Raw genomic sequence first — 19,882 nt, 5'->3', positions numbered from 1 at the left:
AAGCATTCTCCGATTTTTCATACCAGTTTCCAGCCACTTAGTAGAGAATCCAGTGCTGTTTCGTGTTTCTGATGCAAAAAACTAGAGTGCCAAGTATTCGTCTCGTTCTCGGATTAGTGGATATCACCGTAAAGGTCTATAAAAAAAGCGGAGGAATTTTTATGTGACATATTTACACCAGCATAACAAAAGACAATTGTATTGGTGAGCTCAAAATAGAAATATTAGGGATTTTCAGCTTATTTCTATCGGTTATTGTTAATATTCCAACCTCAAATATGTCCATCAATCCACTCCAAGCTATAAAATTAATGACATTTTCTTTTGAACAGCCATATCTATTTTTGATTCATGTTATTAAAAAGCATTCTATATAGAAGAGTATAGTTAAGACCAAGCCCATGAAGTGCATCAAAAAATACATTCTGGAAAGGAAAGGAAAAAAACATACATTCACATCTGGAAAGGAAAACTGGACGGAAACTAGGGAAACTGGACTCTGGTATGAGGGTATTGAAGCATATGAACGGCTAATTAAATGATCAGTTTGGTGATATTCTTTTATTAATTCATAATGTAGTCAAACCAAAAGCACTGCTTTACCTTTACCTGGTGCTTTATGTTTTATTATGAAAAAAAATATCCTTATAAAATTGATAAATGCACACAAAGTTTTCACTGGAAAAAAATAATGTATTCAATTTAATTGGCTGTCAAACAAAAAATGCTAACCTTACCTGTAACACAATACCGACTGATCGTGGATTTACTTTCCGCTATTGTACGTGTTTCCTCCAGCGCATACAGCGAAATGCAACCGATTGCGATTCCACCGAAAACCGCATTCCCTTAAGACAAAATCAATATGGTATCGAAATTTGCTAACGAATTACACAAAAACGCTCATTTCTCTTCGTTTCATTCCGAGGAAAATCCTTTTCAAAATGGCAAGGTGAAACTATAACCATCATTTCTCAGTCTCACTGCACTGGTAAAAGTGAAACGTGGGGGAAAACACAAGAAAAAAAACCAACCAAATGAACAGCAAAACCTTCCGCAAGGAAAACAAAGCGAAGCGCAAAAAACAGAACCCATCAGCTACAAAAACAAACAAATAAATTTCCGCTCTCGCGACAACGATAACAAATGGTAATTTATCACGAATTGTTTTCCAATGGTCCTATTTATACAGAGGATTTCATTTTTATGGTTATGGTTGTGCACGCCCGCCTGCAACTTGTGGGTTGTGTCCGTTCGAGCGCGCGCTTGCCCTTGTCTGTGTATGTGTGGTTATGTGCCTTTCGCTCCCAGCGGAAGGCACGAAGCGAAAGCATCAGGATATGGAGAAGAAAAGGAAAAAAATCGCAACGAGGACACTTTGTGTTTCGCTTCCTGTTCCGGTTGCAATCATCCGTCGTGTGATTGTTGTTACCGTTTTTTTGAAGCTTCGGAAAACTATGTGCCAGTGGTTTGATGCAAAACCAAACGATCGGACAGCAAGAAGAAGCATGCAACGGACAGGCAACGACGGACAAGAAACATTCCAAACCCCGCTCAAGATAAGGTAGCTGGCACGTGAAAAGAGAAACAGTATTTAACCGGTTGTATGCCCGCTTCTCAATGCACACACCAGCAACGGCAGTGAGGAAAAAAAAACCCCAAAACGCCAGAATGTATGCATTTCGCTTTACCGAACCAAGCAGTCAATTCATTCTTTCGGGCCCTTCCCCCGATTCCCAACATTCCATTCCATTTGCTGTTTCGGACCGGATCGGCCAGGCCGTTCAGGAAGACATATTTTGCTGTTCATCCTTTTCTTCATCCATCCGGCGCGGTTCCAAACCCTGCAAAAGGGGATGCATCTGCTGCTGAATACGCTCACACACGTTTAAATGGTCCGATAAAAAAAAAGACATAAGGCTGTTGTCCGGATCGTGTTTAATGTTTTCACAGTTGCGGCCAAACACTGTGCCAAAATTGTGCCGTTTTTCTCCATTTCATGCATGGTCGGTTTGAAACGCGGCGCACAGAGTGAAATGCCTCCACGGTCAGTCAATCGATTCCAAAGAACCCTCGTAGTGAAAGGAATGAAGGGGAGGGGGGGGGGGGGGGCGTACACGTCACCAGGGAAGGAAGACAAACATACGTGTGAAATAAAATATGCTTTGCACCGGTTTATGGCCAATTTGGTGAACGGTCTAAAACGGGTACGGCCACTAAATGGGAAATGTCTACAGTGTCTTCAAACGGTCCATGTCAGCATGCACAGATATACACACACACACACGCACATGCATTCTACAACTTCTAAATGTAATTAACCCCTCAGTCAGCTTAAGCCCACTCGACGTCACGGTTCGCAGAAGGGTTCGACTGCTTGCACCCGGCAGTCAGCTTTGCTAAGCTTTCCACTCACTGTACAACTCTTAGCAACTCTCGCTCAGCGTGCAAGGCGTGGTTTTGATCTTTCATGCGTGCCTGGTGCAGTTACACGTTCCTGCGGGCCAGAACTGTCGGGCTTGATGATTCGCCCTAGCGAGAAGAGCTTGAGTTATCCCGATTAAATTACGTACAACTTGCAAAACAGCACAGAAAAGCACAGAAAACCGACGCAGCTCACGCGAGAGCGCGCAAATTATTATCTTCCCATCGTTGCACCGACGGGCGGCAAGAAGAACATAAAAAGCGACCTCCATCACCTGCTGCAGTAAGATTAACCCTGCCATGAAAAACTAATTGTCAAATCTTTAACTACATCTCACTACGTCGATGACGGTTAAGCAGAAAGGGCAACTGGTAAGGATAGCCCGAATTTTGCGACACAAAGTATTAATAGCTGTACCATTAACTGGTGCTGGCAACATTGCACCGAATCATGGCCTGACTAATCGGTCACGTCGGATTACCTTTTCCTTTCTCTTTCTTCTTCGGTCATATCTTTCGCTTTCTGCTTCATTCTGCGGTGTTTATATGTGAGTGCTTGCCAAGGTGCTCCGGTCACGTCAGTTTCAGAAAAGTACTGCAAGTGACCGACACTAAATAACGAAAAAAAAACATTAAGCGAACATCAATGTTGCCATGAGGGGAGGAACCCAACGGCCAACCATTGCTAGAAACTTTACAAAACGTTTCACCGCACTGTGCCGCCCGGTGCGGATATAGAACTAATTATCAACTGAAGCGCGCTATGGCAACTTTTACGTTAACTCCGGCGCGGATAACAACACTACGGGCTCTTGCCACTGTCACCCGGTTCACCATCTTCCCCCATCCGCTGTATGAGTTGTCTGTGCATCTATGGGTGCCCATCCCTACCGATCCGGCAAACCGCAGCGCCAGCTACAACCGCGTCATATTTGCCGAATTTTTTTATTTTTTAACTCCGGTGTGTAAAGTTTTTGCTTCATTTGCGACCATTACAAGATTGCCTGGTTATGCCTTGTCTTAAATAAACCGAGGCGCGGTTAGCTACCCCCTGATTTTGACCCGCTGAAGTGAGTAGAAACAGAGGGCCATAAGTATAAACCGTGTCGCAAGAGAAAGGGAAAACAGCCACCCAACCCCTGAGCCAACTCGTTCTATCGCCAGTGCCCGGATTTAGGGTTTTTGGTGGGGTTGCAAATGGTTCTAATGAAAATGACACCACTATCAGGGTGCGGTCTCGTATTTTATTTTCTCCTGCTGTAGTTTTTTTGCCGGCCAAAAGTTCACCAGTGACAATTTAGTGCCAGTGTTGCCTGCAGTTGATGCATTTTTTTTTTTGCGAGTGTGTGTCTGTCTGTGTTGGTTCTGTTCCCATCGCTGATCATGGTGAACACTTTTAGCCGTTGCACTTTGCAGCCGGTACTCGAATGGAAACTTTTTCCTGTAGGATTCCTTTTTTTTTTTTGTTTGCTCCAACCTGTCAACCTCAACAAGAAAGGAACGCCAACACCGGTCTGAACGTGAGTGTATTCGCGTGTGGTGTGGATTAAGTGTGACTCGCAGATCACACAGCGAGAGGAAGAATACCCTGACACGTAAAAGGTTATCAGCACGAACAGTGAGATATAAGTTGAGATGAGGAATGGACCGCCTTCGTTCCAGGCCACAATGTGCTAAAGGTAGCGGAAGAAACATAAACCTTTTTAAACCATTTTTGCGAGTAGCTCCAGCTAAGGAGGTAGTTCAAACGTAAGTTTAACGGGCTTCGCACGGAACCTTTGATACTCAACGCTGTTCGCAATGCACACACACACACACTCTTGATGATGATATGCCGTTGATAAAGCCATATGCAGAGGAACGTTCGGCACCGGGTGGAGCGGAGTTGTTTAAGCTCTTTACAAAAGTTGCTACCGCCCGCGTAAGTGTGGACAAATTTGCACGACAAAGAACAGCGCGCGGAGAAATAAAATTAACATTGTTACGATAGTTTTAAGACGGTTTGACAGCAATTGTCGGACAAGATCGGCAAGCTTGCGATATGGTAACGACATGTTACGTTACGGCCAAACTGTGGGAGAGCACATTTTCATGCTTGTCAGGTTTGCACGTACGTGACGGGAATGGTTTGAAACATTACGGGCATGTTGACAGCGATTTTTTTTCTGTTTAGTACATCGTTGTGCATTCTGTTTTACCCACACTCGCAAAAGAAATAGCAAGCCCGTTGCATGAGTGATGCTTTTACCAGCCATATTCAATTAGATGCAGTACGGAAAAGAAGGACCTCCATGGGGTCAAACTTTCCCATGATGAATGATTGCTTAAATGACGAATTGGGCCCCTAAATGCATCGAACTGAAATGCATGGCAGAGCGGTCTTCCAGCTGCTTCAATCAATGCTTCATCCAGCTTTCAGCACACAATCAGCTTAATCTTGCATCCTAAAAGCAGGCACTTTAGCTGCCCTTTCTTCAAATCCAACCTTTTCCGTTTCGAACCATTGGCTCACGAAGGCGCCCCAAAAATGGAGGACGGATCACTTCCGATAATTTATCACAAAAAATGTTGGATATAGTTTTGAAAGCTTTTTTGATTGATGTGGCCTAGACTTCCGACCACCCTTGAAATAGGGGTTTGTTCTTTCATCCGAAACGAACCCAAGCACACTCACACACACACACACACACACACACACACACACACACACACACACACACAGATACGATTTTCTGATCGAAACGGACTATACCGTGATTTTCGCTTCGATATCGATTTTATCTAGAAGTATTGCGGACGTTTTTTGATCCCCAGTGGACGTCATCTTTTAACAAATCCCACCCCTCCACAGGGGGTTGTTGCGGTTGTGGTTTACGGATGAACTTTAAGTTTCACTGTCCAATCACGGCAATTGTGGTTTTACCGTGGCCACACCAACGTTATCCCTCTCGCGCAGGTGGAGGCGCTTTATCCAGGCGTCTCCATTAATCATGCTTTGCGGTTAGGTTAATCCTGCTTCGGGCATCTTTTCTGTGTGATTTTTGTGTGGCAACTGAGGTGAGCTTTTAGCGACAACACAGAAGAACAGTAAGGTCTGATGTTTCATTGCACCAGACGCGCAATTGATGTGATTGAATTGGATTCTTATACATTTGCCTTTTTGGTCTTCCGAGCTCACAGTGCTCCTGGATGATGGTAGTAAATTTTAATTAAATATGTTGTCTGTTCCTTGAATTGACCGGTGCTTCACAAAAAAAAAACAATCTTCAAAGATCCCATTCCTGCTCATAAACAAACGCTACACTTCCGCCGACTTTCAGCATGCTTTGAAAATAGAACCGGGTAACTCGGTACCGGGGAGAAAATAAACGATACCGTACAATCGGAAAGGTACATGAAATCCACCCGTACATAAATAAAAATTTAAACCCCACCCGGTACGGGACCGAGTTCAGCCTTATCTCCCGATCTGTCTGTGTTTTAGGAAAGCCATCGGCTATTTGTTCTTCATGCACTCACCATTCTTCAAAACTCATGTTGCGTTACGTACGTGCCAGCCTTTCGTGCTGCGTTCTGGTTTACTCAGCGCCCCCCCAGCAAACGCATTGTCGTTTCTGCAAATGGAGAAATTTAACGTACCATGAAGATCAAAAACGTTGCATAAATCAGTAGCAACGTTGCGCTTCACATAGCATAGATGAATTCCTATCATACCAACGATGGCATACAACACACAGTACCGAACACGTTATTTATGCTCGGAGAACACTGTGCAAAGAATTACTATTGTAAAAGCTCAACCTCACCCGAAAACCCAAACGCTCGGTGCTCGGGTGAAGAAAATACTTTGCAATCCTTTTCAGTCCATTCAACGGGAAAACTGGATTCGACATGCCGGGTAAAGGCAAGTGTTTTGTTTTTTTTTTTTTTTTACTGCTTGGGCATACTAGGGAGTGTTATAGAATTGCCGATTCTTCACTCGAGAAACACCATAAAGTACTGACACACACACATACACACACACTCACTGGTGCACCATTTTGTCTCGAATGCTCGAATACTACTGTGCAATTGCTTCAGCAACACGTAAAGATTTACGAAGCAGCAATCGCACTGTGTGTGCATGTGAAATCCCAACCATATGCCCTCCGGGTGACCAGTTTCGCTTCATTTCTACCCCAAAAAACCTACCGACTTCTTGTCTGTGCGCAAGATAGTCCCGGTAGGTGCTGTAGCCAAAGCGACAATAAATACACGGAGAGGAACGTGGTCAAATAAACGAGCGTAAAAGGCTGGCTCGAGGCCGGCTATGGCGCCATCCAGAGCGAAGGTGGTTGAGCATTTTTCCAGCCCATTCATCATAGCAACTTGATTCATTTTTTCTTATCACCGTGCCAATCCGTTTTCAAATAAAACAGCGCCATAGCGGTACCATGGAAGTCAAGGAACTGGAACTTGCACTTGTCTCTTTGTGTCTCTTGTTTGTGGGAATTATTCTGCAATTGTATAAGCTTTAAACTGAAAATTTATCACAAGCTCGTGACTTTCAAAGATTGATTTTGGCTATGGTTTATAGTAATTCGAATGATACAATTGTTTTGTGTCAAAAATACAAACATAACTGGAACATAATACCAAAGGAGCTATTAATGCACTAGATTCCACCGTGTGATTAATATTCTCGTCGTGATTCTGTTTTGAAAGATGAAACTTTTATTCGTTATATCATTAAGTGCAGAGCATTATGGTGATTTGTGCAACTATACAAATACAATACTACTGTAACAATATTAATCAATGTGGAAAGCTGGTAACGGCGCCGTTCTTCACACGAACGGACCGGACCAAAATTCCACCCGGATCAATACCTCGAAGCAAGGACTGACTATAAGTAAGCCAGAAATGACTGGCAGGCAAGAGAAAGAGAGAGAGAGAGAGAAAGAGACTTCATTCAAATTATACATCTGAACCACACAATGGATCCATAAAAATGCTATACGAACACAGTTTGGACCACTCGATGAGGATAGTTAGTACCGAGAGTTAACTAAATTTGTCATAAAACCATAAGCATTGCAATCGCTTCCATTTAACGAACCGTATCGAAGCGCTCACCACAAACTGATGACGTCGAGATAGTTCATAAAGCTACACTAATGGTGTCACAAAAGCAGATTTTTTGGGAGTTCCAAACCCTACTCAACGCCCATACACGCTGTGGCACTTTTCTCAACGGAGCAGAGAAAATGTCTGCCAAGAAATGATTGCACTATTTCATGCCGTACCCTGTGCCAAGCGAATCGAAACGGAATGCATTTAGAATGACCGAACTACCGTACCCACGGTTCACAAGCTTACCAACACTCACCAGAAGGCAAAAGCAAATCTATCCGTACGGCCTGCAACAAAGCGAAGTAACGATCAGCAGCGAAAAGGCGTCTGCCGTACGCGGAGATTCCCATTCCCCCACTCGTTATGTTCCACCGTCGTGATCTCGACCACGTCCAGCACGGTGGAAATGCACTTTTGCACATGGGCAAGAAAACCGTGCCCGGGCGGGAATGGAAATGTTACAAATGGAATTTTGATAGAGATGGGTGATAAAAATATCAATTTTACCATATGACACATAAATATGCACATCCTTTCAGGGGGCATTCGTTTCTTCCTTTTTTTTTTGCTGGAGGGCAGATGGGTTGAACAGCGATTGAGATTTTTTCCTTCTTATTGCCTCATCACTTGCGTCTTTTTGGAGCTCAACTTTACGAGCCGCCTGAGAACGGGTCTGTGATAAAGTTGGCCCACGTGCGGTAGCGCACACTAGCACCGTGGGTAGTAGAGGTAGTTTGGTAAAATCTGGTCTTTGTGTCGCTTTTGCGTTACGGCCCTTCCCCCGTACGGGCACTTCATTCGATTGCAACGATCATCGTCACAACATGAAGTTCGATGAAACGAACATCCTTCCGATGCACCGAACAAACGAACATCCGCCCCATCCCGTACCCGGTCTTGCCAGCAGCAAACCCCTGGAATGGAAATATAAAAGACGGTAAAATCCACACACCCGGTCATAACATCCGACCCTTTTGCACTAGACGGAACGGTGCGCACTCGAACAACTTTGTCGGTGGTGCGTGATAGGAATTGCATGTCGAACTTTTTTCTCCATTTTTACGGGCTGCACGAAACCCTTGCACGGCCACCCGTCCGTCTGGTAGTGGTAGTCTGCCAGTAGTTTCGTTTTATGGCTACCGTTGCCCACGCCAACGTAAGAAGCGTATAAAAAATGGTTGGTTCGGGTGGAAATTGGTAAAGACACTAAAGCTGATAGCTATTCCCATTTTGATTATGCCACCATTGGCGCTTGCATTGCAGCAAAACAGGCGCTGAAACATTCTAACACATTTTATTCCACCTCCGGTTGTTTTCTTTCCTTTCGTCCGGGATGGTGGCTTATGGGAAAGTTGTGTGCCGGAATGTGTGCTGTGTAAAGTTTATCGTGCCAGAGTTAAAGGCGGCACTGGAATAGCATTACCTCTATTGCTGCAGCTGTCAAGTGATTATTATTTCCGTTTGCAGAATATTAACCTTTGCGCCGTAAAGTATGCAACACCGATGCTCATAATGCGCTTGCTTTTGTTTTTCAAACACTTTAAAAGGAATTGGTTGGCCGTAATCTCGCATCCAGAAAATTGTGCACTCGAATTTTCAATCATCGATAGACAGCTGAATGAAACGAAACCCCAACCAGCCCAAAGCTTCCCCCGAGTACAATCATATCAACACATTCGGCCACGTACAACTACGGAAATGCCATTGTCCGAACCCCTTACATCCCCACCCCGAAGGTTCGTATATTATCACAAATAATCATTCCTGTGCAAGAATTGATTCGTGCGATTCATATCCTCATCTGCTGTGATTTTCCTCCCAAAGCAATCTTCCATTCTCGACGCCTTTCGTCCGGTTGGCTAATGATGGCATATGGCTACTGCTACCGCTTCATGCCAATTTAGCTTTCCGGGTCAGGCTCGGTCAGCATCCATTTGCCAGTTTCCGGCAGCGGATGGGGATTATTTGCTTGTTGGCCAGCAGCAGGCCAGCCGGGAGCGTAGCATTCTTTTCGCATGCCGCACGCTATCTGTGCTGCATCTGATGCGTATCTTCGTCATTCGATTACTCAAACATCATCTCAATGCCCCGGATAGTCCGAATAGCTCTCTCGTCCCGCCGGAAGAGGATAATTTCCGATCAATAACGTACCGCTCGTCGTCGTCAGCTTGGGTTCGTACACGGATCAGTTACCACCACCGACTGTGGCTACGGTGTATATTATTGATTCCGTGCCAAGCAGTAACCGAGCTTCCCGATTCCCAAGACGGTAGGCTGGCGATGGTTTCGATGTGCATCATATGCAGACACGGGCACAATCTTTCCTTTGCAGTCTTGCAGCAAGCAATGAGATGCAATCGTTGGCCATGATAAGGAACATTCGCTCCCAAAGCCACACAGTACACATTGTGGCGCTGGTTGGTGCGGTTGACCTAATGCAGATACGGTTGAACCACAAACGAACTCGCCTCTGATACCATTTGATCCGCACAGCTGGTTGACTTCGTGTGGCTGTTGTAGCCGGGCAAATCGCTTGCCAGCTACTGACAGCTGCAAGGTGAAAGCGTTGAAATCTAATCAACGGATGTATTCTTTGCCAATCCTGCTGTGAGCTATCGACAGCCGGATGGCAAATTCTCAAATCAAACCTTTAAACGAGCATAAGTTATTTATGGTACCTAACGACTGCCATGTAAATGCGGCCATTTCCAACAATTGCCACAAAGCTGTGTGAGTCTCACAAAGCGTTGCGTAGGATTAGAGCATGATAATCGTTTCACCATCCTGTTCACGTCACCACCGCCTTGGTTGTCCTTTTAGCCACGTACACGGGCAAAGAGATCTCATAATTACGACTACCGAAAGCTGTTGATTAAACGTTGAACCAAACGCTTCTTTAGGGGCACGGCATCGGTAATGAAGTTCAAACATGGTGCTGCTTCTACAAATACACGGTTCGTAGCTCAGTTTCGGGCATAGAAGGAAGATGTCGAACATTTCTGGCTCAGCAGGAATAGATTTTAATCCGATTCGTTCCGTTTTGGCGAAAGCTGCAAAATGATTCTACCTTTTCTTTGTGTGGATTTTTCTCTCTATCTCTGGTTTTTTTTTATTCTGCTCATTTCACCTGCAGCACAACGTTCGATTCTAATCAGTTCGTTCGTCTAACGGGTACGCTTTGAACTGGATCCATCGGATCTTCCAGTGCGGGATCACTAGCCTGCATTCGCACTGCGGAGCGTTAGACCGCACACCGAACAAAGCTTGATGCCATCATTACGAACCACGCTGATGGTACCACAGATCGTTCGAACCGATAACGACATCGCCATTCCCGACGCTATCAAGCGCAGAAGCTACCTTCCCGGCTGCGATATACCGGCGGCACGAAAGCTGACTATCCCAACCGCCCGGATCATCTTATCACGCTCGGGTCAGCACCACCGCCACCATCCTTATCCTTATTCTGTACGTCATCTACCGATTCGTCCAATCATTTTGGGGCGAGCTAGTGCCACCTGCCAACTTCCGGATACGGCACACTATACCGGACAGCTCGCGGCAACGGACGGTTCGTCCGTTGGACAACCGATCCTACCGGGAGTGTGGGTACCTTTCCACCGACGGCAGAGACAGTCCCATCGAGAACAAAATCCCATCTATCCCCGAGCCGGCCTGTGAACCAACCAGGAAACGACACAAACACGACGACTGCAACGGCGACGTGGAGGACGTCGGCGACGTTGCGTTTAGTGCGGCGCCATGCGTCGCCGGAAGCCGATCGAAGGCTTCATTCTTTGCGGAATTTTCTTCTGGACAATAATCGCCCATCTCATCTCGACATGTTTGGCCATCCAGCTCGAGGAGCGGATGGAGATCGTGCGCAAAGTGCTGAAGGAAGTGCCTTTAATCGATGGGTAAGTAGGAACTTTCGAATCAACTTTCCCAATGAAGTCGATCCTGCCAGATATGGCGTTAAAGTTTCATTACGTTTCACTTTGAACTAACGTTTTCGTAATTTTCCCGGCTTTGATAAATCGTGCACTCCACTTCCATTTCCGAACAATCAGTCACAACGATCTACCATGGAATATACGGAAGTTTCTCAAGAATCAGCTACGAGAGTTCCGATTTGGCGAGGACCTTCGCGACATCACACCCTGGTCGACGAGTGCCTGGAGTCACACGGATCTACGGCGCCTGAAGGAAGGCATGGTTTCAGCACAGGTAAGTGTATGCGCCCCATTCCCTTTTCAATCCAGTTATCACATACCATCGCGTACAGCAGCAGCACCTACTCATAAAATGGAAATGTACTATCATACCAGCCGCAGGAGCTAATCACTGCACCAAAGCTCAATCCGGCACAAAATGAGACGTCGGCGCCGGTGATAACTTTCAACTAGTTATCATTAAATTGGACAACGCCGGGACACGGGAAGAAAGCAACGTCTGCAATGAGCGTAACAAAAAGTATACATTCACCTTAACAGTGTCCGTGTTGAAGTGGATCCATTTCCCGTGCCAAGAGGAAAATGGGGAACGAACACCAAAAAAACACGAAGCTGTCTATCCTTACTATCATCCACACCGTTGACACCGTTGTTTTACGTGATTTTCCACCATGTGCAAACTCGGCGATGCTGGTGGCGTGGAAGAAATGTCAGATAATGGCACTCGACTCGCAAAACTTTAACGTGTTGTCCTTTGCCGCTATCGCACGTTGGTTATAGGCTCCATTCGCTTCGGTTAGGTCGCCCCGGAATCGACGTGGTGTATCGGCCATCACCGTCCGGAATCCTCGTAGCTGTCATCGCACCGCATCACCACGGTCATCATCGCCTATCAGTGTCTTCTTGGGACGGATACTCGCTTTCCACCATGCGACACAAACCGGTCTGAGTGCGTCGAAAGCTTCCAGCAATAAGAGTCTTCTCACATAATTTTTTTTTTTGGTTTGTTTGTCCAAGACAGGAAACTAATTTTCCTCACTCACGTTCTCACGTTCCCAACCGCCTACCGCCGGGTTTACGTCCCACCCGTACCGTGCGTGTAATGGAAATGGCTAACGGAAACAACACGCGCCACCCAGTAAACGGTCGGCATCTTCTGCGTGCAAGGACCAGCATAATGTCTCCATCCATTCGGAACCGGTCCGAAGCCAAACCGGCCGTCAAAACCGAAACCACCCACGGGAGTGCTATCATCCCTATCTTGCTGGCAGACCCAGACCGGGGACGTGATAAAAACTCACCCGTTTCGGACTATTTTCGAACGAATTTGCCACCTCCATAGTGTCCTGCTCGTCTTCACCGCACCACTTACTTCATTACCAACCGACCCAGCGCCGGTGTAACTTTTGACGGTTTGATGGATGTTGTCGAGCTTTACCGTTTTACTATCGTTTCCTTCATTTCTTGTTTTTGTTTTGTTTCGCCACGCTCGAACCATCGTTTCCGAGGTGCAAAGATAGCGAATGGTAAGAAAACAAACACACACACACAGTTAAGGAATAAAAAATACCATCCCTTACAAAACATCCTGCTGTTTCGATTTTATGGAATACCGCTGAAAAGCTAAAACAGGTTTTTCCGCTTTACACCGCTGGCATTTTTTTACTAACAGAACCGTGTTCCGAGGATGGATAGGACGATCACTGACCATCCTTATCGGATGGTGACTGGTTGCGTGGCAGCGGAATCGTAATGCCTGACCGGTTGTTAAGTTTATGTTGTAAGCTTGTTTGTTTTTGCTCGATGCTTTAAATTCGACACGAAAACTTCATCCTCTTTATCACCGCGCTATGCGGTGGTGAACGAATGCCGCCAATGTTGGTTCTGATCTGGAACGAAGATGAAACCGTTGCAGTTGATGTAATGAGCGTGAAGAAATGTTGGTACGATTGAACGATGCTCAGGAAGACATGCGAAGTTTATCTCGTTGAAAAATACACTTTTCTTGCCTTAAACGTTGTATAAGATAAAACGTTTTTATTTTTGTGTAGCATGAAAAAATCCCAAAAGAAAATAATACTAACTAGAATATTTTTGTTTCAAAATGTAACCACTGAATTATATGGTAAAATCGGTCAAAGCTCCAAATCCTTACCCATGTGTTCAAATTTATTCATCCGGTAACGAGCCTGTCAAACGAGCCGGGTCGATTATCCGGGACCTGAATAGCAAATTATTCGTGAGCTAAAAAAATGATTGCTAGTAAAATAGTGATGAGTTTTTAAACATTTAACCGGTTCGCACGAGAGCATTTTGAGAGTTTTCTATATAAAGTTTATCTAGATAAACTCCCAGGAAAATATTCCATTTTTAAATAAGCAATAGCTTCTTATATTAAAAACATATGAGTTCTTGGCGTTGACCTGACATCTTTATGTTCAATTAATTCATGTACAAAGCGAACAAACCTTGGAAAACGAATAACCGGCATGCGGCCGGTTCGCAACGATGTTCTACTGCAATAAGATGATCATTGTCTGCTGCGGAGGTCTTCTGTGGCGACATCTTTGGTATTGTGTTCACTTCTCTGCTCTATTGTCCATAAATACAACTACTAACATCATTCACTGTATCTATCTCCAGAAGGGAGTATAGAGCAATAACGAAAAATAGCCTAACCAGTCCCGGAGATTTGCTTAGCGACTAATGATTACATATCGATTTTCAAGCTAATGATCCTCAACTATGTCTCTTACTTATAAGACGTATCCATAAGGAATCTGCAGTGTAAATACTATGTAGCGAATTCGTTTACTAAGAAACTTAAGTAACATTAACCTTCTTCTTCACAATGAAAAGATGCGACTTGTCGAATAACTACACCTCCCAATCATCACAATTCCCATACTGATCATCTCAAAAGCAGACCCTTCCTGCTGGAATAATGGGAGGATTGTTCGACGATCTTTTAACCTTTCCTGACGTGCACCGTTTCTGTAAGCAATTCGCCAAAAGCAAACAAAAAAATGAACAATAAAACATCACAAATCCAACCCTTTTAATTGAAGATAAAACGCTCAATCAGAAGGATGGTTATAAAAATTAAATGACTCACTCTTCGTTTCGGACTCTCAGCCTCAGTTCTTGAACTAGGTGCCATTTTGTGCCACTGCCCGAAGCTCCATCCATGCCGTCTCCAGTCAGCATACGTCTCGAGAGCGGTATAAATAATTCATTTCACTCTAGAGAACGAAAACAAAAAAAAACCCCCAACGCAACACACCTTCAAGATATGTTGGAGGTGTTAGAATCGGACGGTTTCCACCGGGCACAAACTGGAAATGGAAAGAAAACTCAAAGCAAAAAGCACTATGCAAACGAAGCCAAACCACAGTCGACTACCTTCTTCAATTTCTCGAGCCTTTGTGGTTTCTGGGAGTTGAAGTCCGAAGCGGGTGGAAACGTTGTGTGTGCTGAGCGCGTTTGTTGTACGTCCATATTCCCGCCCTGCCAGCATTCGACGCTTTCCGGTTGCTATAGCCGAGTGGGACGACTTCTGCCTTGATTGTCCCCTTGAGACGACAATGACGGTCCAATCTTCTTTCAATCTCGGGCCAAACTTCATCTCTTTCGTTGGTAGCAATTTTTTTTCTCTCGCCCTTTCTCTCTTTATTTGCTTGCAAGTGAAGAGGTATGACTTTGGTACCGTGGCAAAAGGGGTACGGGCGGGGAGGGGCCCGGAGCCGCCAGGAAAAGGTCAAACACAGAAGCCCTCGAAGTTTTGTCTGAAGGTGGTTTTGCTAATGTTATCTTTATGCTTCGTGATTGTCCTTATCATCGGAAAGTGTCGTGAGACTAGCGCTGACACCGTGCTGTTCTCTACTTTACCGACCTCTTACTTGCTGAAAGTTTCTCGGTTTGCAAAATTCTTGGGACAATGGTTTTTCTTCCACCCGCCGTAGAGAGACTCGAGAAAAAGTCCAAAACAGGATTCCATTTAACCTTAGTGGGGCTAGTCAATTAACTCTAAGTAAATTTCTCACATTACCGTCGCACTGCTGCGAACTTCGACATGCCGTGCTGTACACAGGGTCCCGGTAGGAAAAAACACATCCGACATGACGCTTTGCTTTATGTTTTATGATTTCCTTTCCTCCTTCAGTTTTTCCCACCGCAGCGCACCGCCCGCTCCGCAACCAAACCGACTCGCGTAAATCATTTTACACGCAATAGCACCCCGTGCACGAAGTACCGAGTTCCTTTTTCGGTGCTTACTACTAACTGGCTCCCGCTGCGGATATCGACTTCCTGCTTCCGATGCGGAGTACTGCAAAAATTTACGACCAGTCCGTGATTGCGTGCCGTGAGTTGGTTGGGTAAATGTTTGATCTGCTCGTTTCGTTCCGTTTGTCCGTGTCAGCTGCCGGCTACCGTGCTACGCCCGGGATGTGTGTGGTTTCTGTGACTGGCTCGTACGCACACTTCCCTATCATAAAGCTTCCGTTTATGGATGGTTCTATTAAGCTTCTTTCGTTTTGTTTGGTCCCTCGTGATATTTCTCGGTTACAGTTTTGGTCGGCCTATGCGCCTTGCTCGTCGCAACATTTGGACGCAGTGCAATTAACGCTGGAGCAGATCGATCTCATCCGGCGGTTAGTAAACCTTTACCCGCAGCACATGGCGTTGGTTACGACTGCCGATGGTGAGTATTTCCGATATTGATAAATTGCCATTCCCTTTTTCCTGCTTGTAATCTCTTCGAAGACATAACGATTTTGTATTTAGAATCATAGCGAAAGAATTTTATAAAGCAAACTACCTACTTTTAACCTCCACGAATATTTAGACTCCTGAAAGTATGCAATTGAACATCGATATTTATCTTTCTAGATTAAAAGCAGATCTTACTTCACCTATTACCAACCCTGATAACCACAAACTACTTGATATACAATCCTTATTCTCTACATCGTTTCAGGCATCGAAGAGAGCCATCGATCGGGCAAACTAGCCAGCTTGATCGGGATCGAGGGTGGTCACTCGATTGGTACCAGTCTCGGAGTACTGAGAACCTTCTACCAGCTAGGTGCCCGGTATCTCACACTAACCCACACGTGCAACACTCCGTGGGCGGACTGCTGCAAAGTTGATGAACCAGGGCGAGTGCCCCATATCGGGGGACTGTCACACTTTGGTACGCTCGTCGTGACCGAGATGAATCGACTCGGTATGATCGTGGATCTCTCCCACGTGTCCGTACCGACGATGCTGGATGCACTGGCCACCTCGAAGGCACCGGTCATCTTCTCACACTCTTCCGCCCACGCCATCTGCAACAGCTCGCGCAACGTTCCGGACCATGTGCTGAAGCGAATCGTAAGTTTTTGGACCGCTGGTTTCTTCGGCATCCTTGGGACAAATTGCACATCTCCGCCACTCGCCGTGAGCCCAATCCACGGGCTGGCGGGTGCGATCCAATTAAAAACCCGGTCCCCATACCAACTCCTGCCGTGCTGCAGAACCAAACGACTGTCCCAAACGCTAATGAAGTTAGCTGGAAAGCAAATTAAAATGAAAATCCATCCCATATTGTGCTGCTAGACAGGGACAATGTCCATATAGAAATAATTTAGCTCGAGCTTTCGCAACCCCTCACCAAACGGTCGCGTTTGTTAATCACGGCCATGCTCCTCTCATGCTCAAGGCTCTGCTCTGTCCGGTGGATATTATGTTTCCCTTTATTTTTGTTGGAGTTTGAAAAAAAAACAACATTTCGTATACATCGGTAATGCTGTGCTTCCAAGAATGCTGGACGCTACGGCTAGCCGGCGGTGACGATCCGAAATATTTGCATAATTTGATGAAATTTAATATAGCCGTACTGTGTCCCCGGTATGTGCGCTTCTTGCGCTGACATTGTCCCGTTTTAGAGACGGTTCTGGCAGTGCGGTGGAACAGCATGTGCACAGTATGGCAGCCACATCTTTTGCCACTTCTTTATCGACGACATTGAAATCGCACCAATTCGGAAAAGAATAACACGAAATTAATTAAAAATCAGCACAAAAATATGAATATTTCAGTGCGAAACGGGAACCCTCAAGCCTCACCTTTGTTGTGTTTGTGCGAGTGTGCGTTCATTATGGAGCTTTCGGGACGCCCACCATTGGGTTCGCTTCAAACGATCCAAAAACAACATAAAAATGTCACCATCTATGGTCGTCCTTTAATGCATTCCTCTGCGTTTATTTCTCCCTTGCTTCTGCACGAAACGGATGGATTCGCTCCTGCCTCATCGACGTGCGACCGAACCCGAACACAATGACATGACCGAACCACGGGAAAACCAATTTCCGCTACCAATTTGCCGTCACTCGTCCGTCCGTCTTCACCCACCTTCGGAAACACCTCGCCAAACGCTCGAATGCAGGCCGTTAACGGGGGTCTGGTCATGGTTGCATTCTATCCCCATTTTGTGAGTTGTGGCGAGAAGGCAACACTGAAGGATGTAGTGGGTGAGTATAACTCCCGTAAATAACTCACGGCTGGTCGGAAAGCTTCTAATGTACAGAAATTTAAAACCACTTGCTGACCCCAAGCCTTCAGCGGTGGTCCGGGTGACAGAAAAGCTACCTACAGCAGTAGGACTTGTGCATGGTAGAATTTGGGTAGGGGATAGACCAAACATGTCCAACAAGGAAAACAGCTCAAGAAGTCCAGACAGTAGGGATCACCTAAAAATGTTGACGTGTGGAACCAACACAATTTCCGCCGGACGGTGTTGGACACAAATGCACAGTGGACAACGGCCGGGATAAAATAGAATGTCATGAAATCTTCATAGTTTCGTTCGCAAAATAGTTTATTTTAGTACTTACATCAATATATACCATGTTTAGTGACGGTTATGATAATCAAACATTGTATTTTTTCATTATTTTTGTTTGAAAACGATTAATCATTCTTGTATGCTTATACATTTTCGTAATTAGTTATTGATATGTGTGTGGATTCTTTAAAATTAGTGTTGTTTTTCTCCAATATAATGTTTCCGCGGTTTTATAGATTCAAACTGATTGTTATTTCATCTTTTTCTTGTCTTATTCTTCTAAAAACTTCTTCTTTATCGCCTTGGGAATAATTTTGTTTGTTTTGCTTGCGCGATTTGATATTTTTGGAACAATTATTAGCTTCAAAAAATGTTTTTAATGTTGCTAATAGTGCAGCTTGATTTTTGGAAACAAGCTACAAAACTTATTATTATACAATTTATATTACAAGGACCAAGCAAATGCAAAAAAATCTTAGTTTTTACTTGTTTCTTGTATAGAAAAATGTAGAATTTCTATTATAACGGATTATATTACCATATTATCTCATAAAAGTTGCATAAATTTCCCAAATTCTGTTTCGACATGCCAAGCAATACTAGTTAAAAACGTCCTTTTAGAAACAGTACCATCTAAAGAAACTTAAATGCAAAAATACTGAAATTGCCAGTTAAGCAAAAATTAAAAAAAAAAAAAAGGTTTATCCCGGTCTGCTTCCACTGTGTAACGACTTAAATTAATAATTCGTAAATCTTTATACAAAGGAAAGCCTTTAAATGAAAGTTATTTAAATTACAAGAATCGGATAATCGAAAAACAAAAATCCTTATCCTATGCTTTCACAGCGCACATTAATCACATCAGAGACGTGGCTGGCGTTGACCATGTCGGGATTGGAGCCGGATATGACGGGGTGAATTTGTAAGTCAAACCATTGCCGGCTGCGTTCCTCGCATCACTGACCGTACCGTTTCGCACGCTTCACTTTCCGCAGAGTACCGCAAGGTTTAGAGGATGTCTCCAGGTATCCTTACCTGTTCGCAGAACTGCTAGAATCAGAACGGTGGACCGAGGAGGACATAGCGAAGCTAGCCGGTAGAAATCTTATACGAGTTTTCCGACAGGTGGAGCAGGTAAGCGTGCCGCGTACTTACTGGTGTTGCGTACCGCTGTACATTATCGTCCCTGTTTCACCCCATTACCTAGATACGAGATCAGCTCGAAGCCCAGGGAATGCTTCCCATCGACCAATCGATACCACCGGAAGATATTCTCGGTCGCTCGTACTGTCGCTACTCGGGTCCGCGTACGTGATGAAGTGCCGCCGGTTCCGACGACCATACACTCACTCTTCCACACACCATCGAACCAATCCACCAGAACCGTCGGGCCGTCTCGACTGCGGTTACGGCCGAACGCTGGACCACAGGTTGATTAGAGGTTGCAGGTATATTGAGCGCCCGAAGGTATACGGCGCGCTCACACACAGCTATCCGACCCAAAACAGTCGATGATGCGCGACGGCAAAGGACGAAGCGGAAACAGTTTCGCCATTTTATTGCA

The 19,882-nt window shown here is 45.0% G+C and overlaps 1 protein-coding gene across 1 annotated transcript; it reads left to right on the top strand.

Annotated features, from left to right (window-relative positions):
* Positions 1-11,241: 11,241 nt before the first annotated feature.
* On the top strand, positions 11,242-19,633 carry LOC128706725 (dipeptidase 1). Its single transcript, XM_053801668.1, has 8 exons — positions 11,242-11,453; positions 11,607-11,763; positions 16,059-16,191; positions 16,468-16,865; positions 17,920-18,004; positions 19,165-19,240; positions 19,314-19,452; positions 19,526-19,633. The coding sequence occupies exons 1-8, from the start codon at positions 11,299-11,301 to the stop codon at positions 19,631-19,633; spliced, it is 1,251 nt and encodes a 416-aa protein (XP_053657643.1). The 5' UTR covers positions 11,242-11,298.
* Positions 19,634-19,882: the final 249 nt, after the last annotated feature.

This window comes from Anopheles marshallii, chromosome 2, assembly GCF_943734725.1.
Source record: "Anopheles marshallii chromosome 2, idAnoMarsDA_429_01, whole genome shotgun sequence".
In the NCBI taxonomy this organism is placed as follows: Eukaryota; Metazoa; Arthropoda; class Insecta; order Diptera; family Culicidae; genus Anopheles; species Anopheles marshallii.
The sequence above is the reverse complement of the archived record's forward strand: the minus strand, read 5'-3'. Positions and strand labels throughout refer to the sequence as shown.

What these genes read in the sequence shown, in the direction of transcription:
- LOC128706725 (XM_053801668.1), top strand. Translation starts at nt 11,299, where the DNA reads ATGCGTCGCCGGAAGCCGATCGAAGGCTTCATTCTTTGCGGAATTTTC. An exon ending in GTTGGTTACGACTGCCGATG is followed by an intron (nt 16,192 to 16,467) that starts GTGAGTATTTCC and finishes ACATCGTTTCAG; the next exon opens with GCATCGAAGAGAGCCATCGA. An exon ending in TTTTCCGACAGGTGGAGCAG is followed by an intron (nt 19,453 to 19,525) that starts GTAAGCGTGCCG and finishes CCCATTACCTAG; the next exon opens with ATACGAGATCAGCTCGAAGC.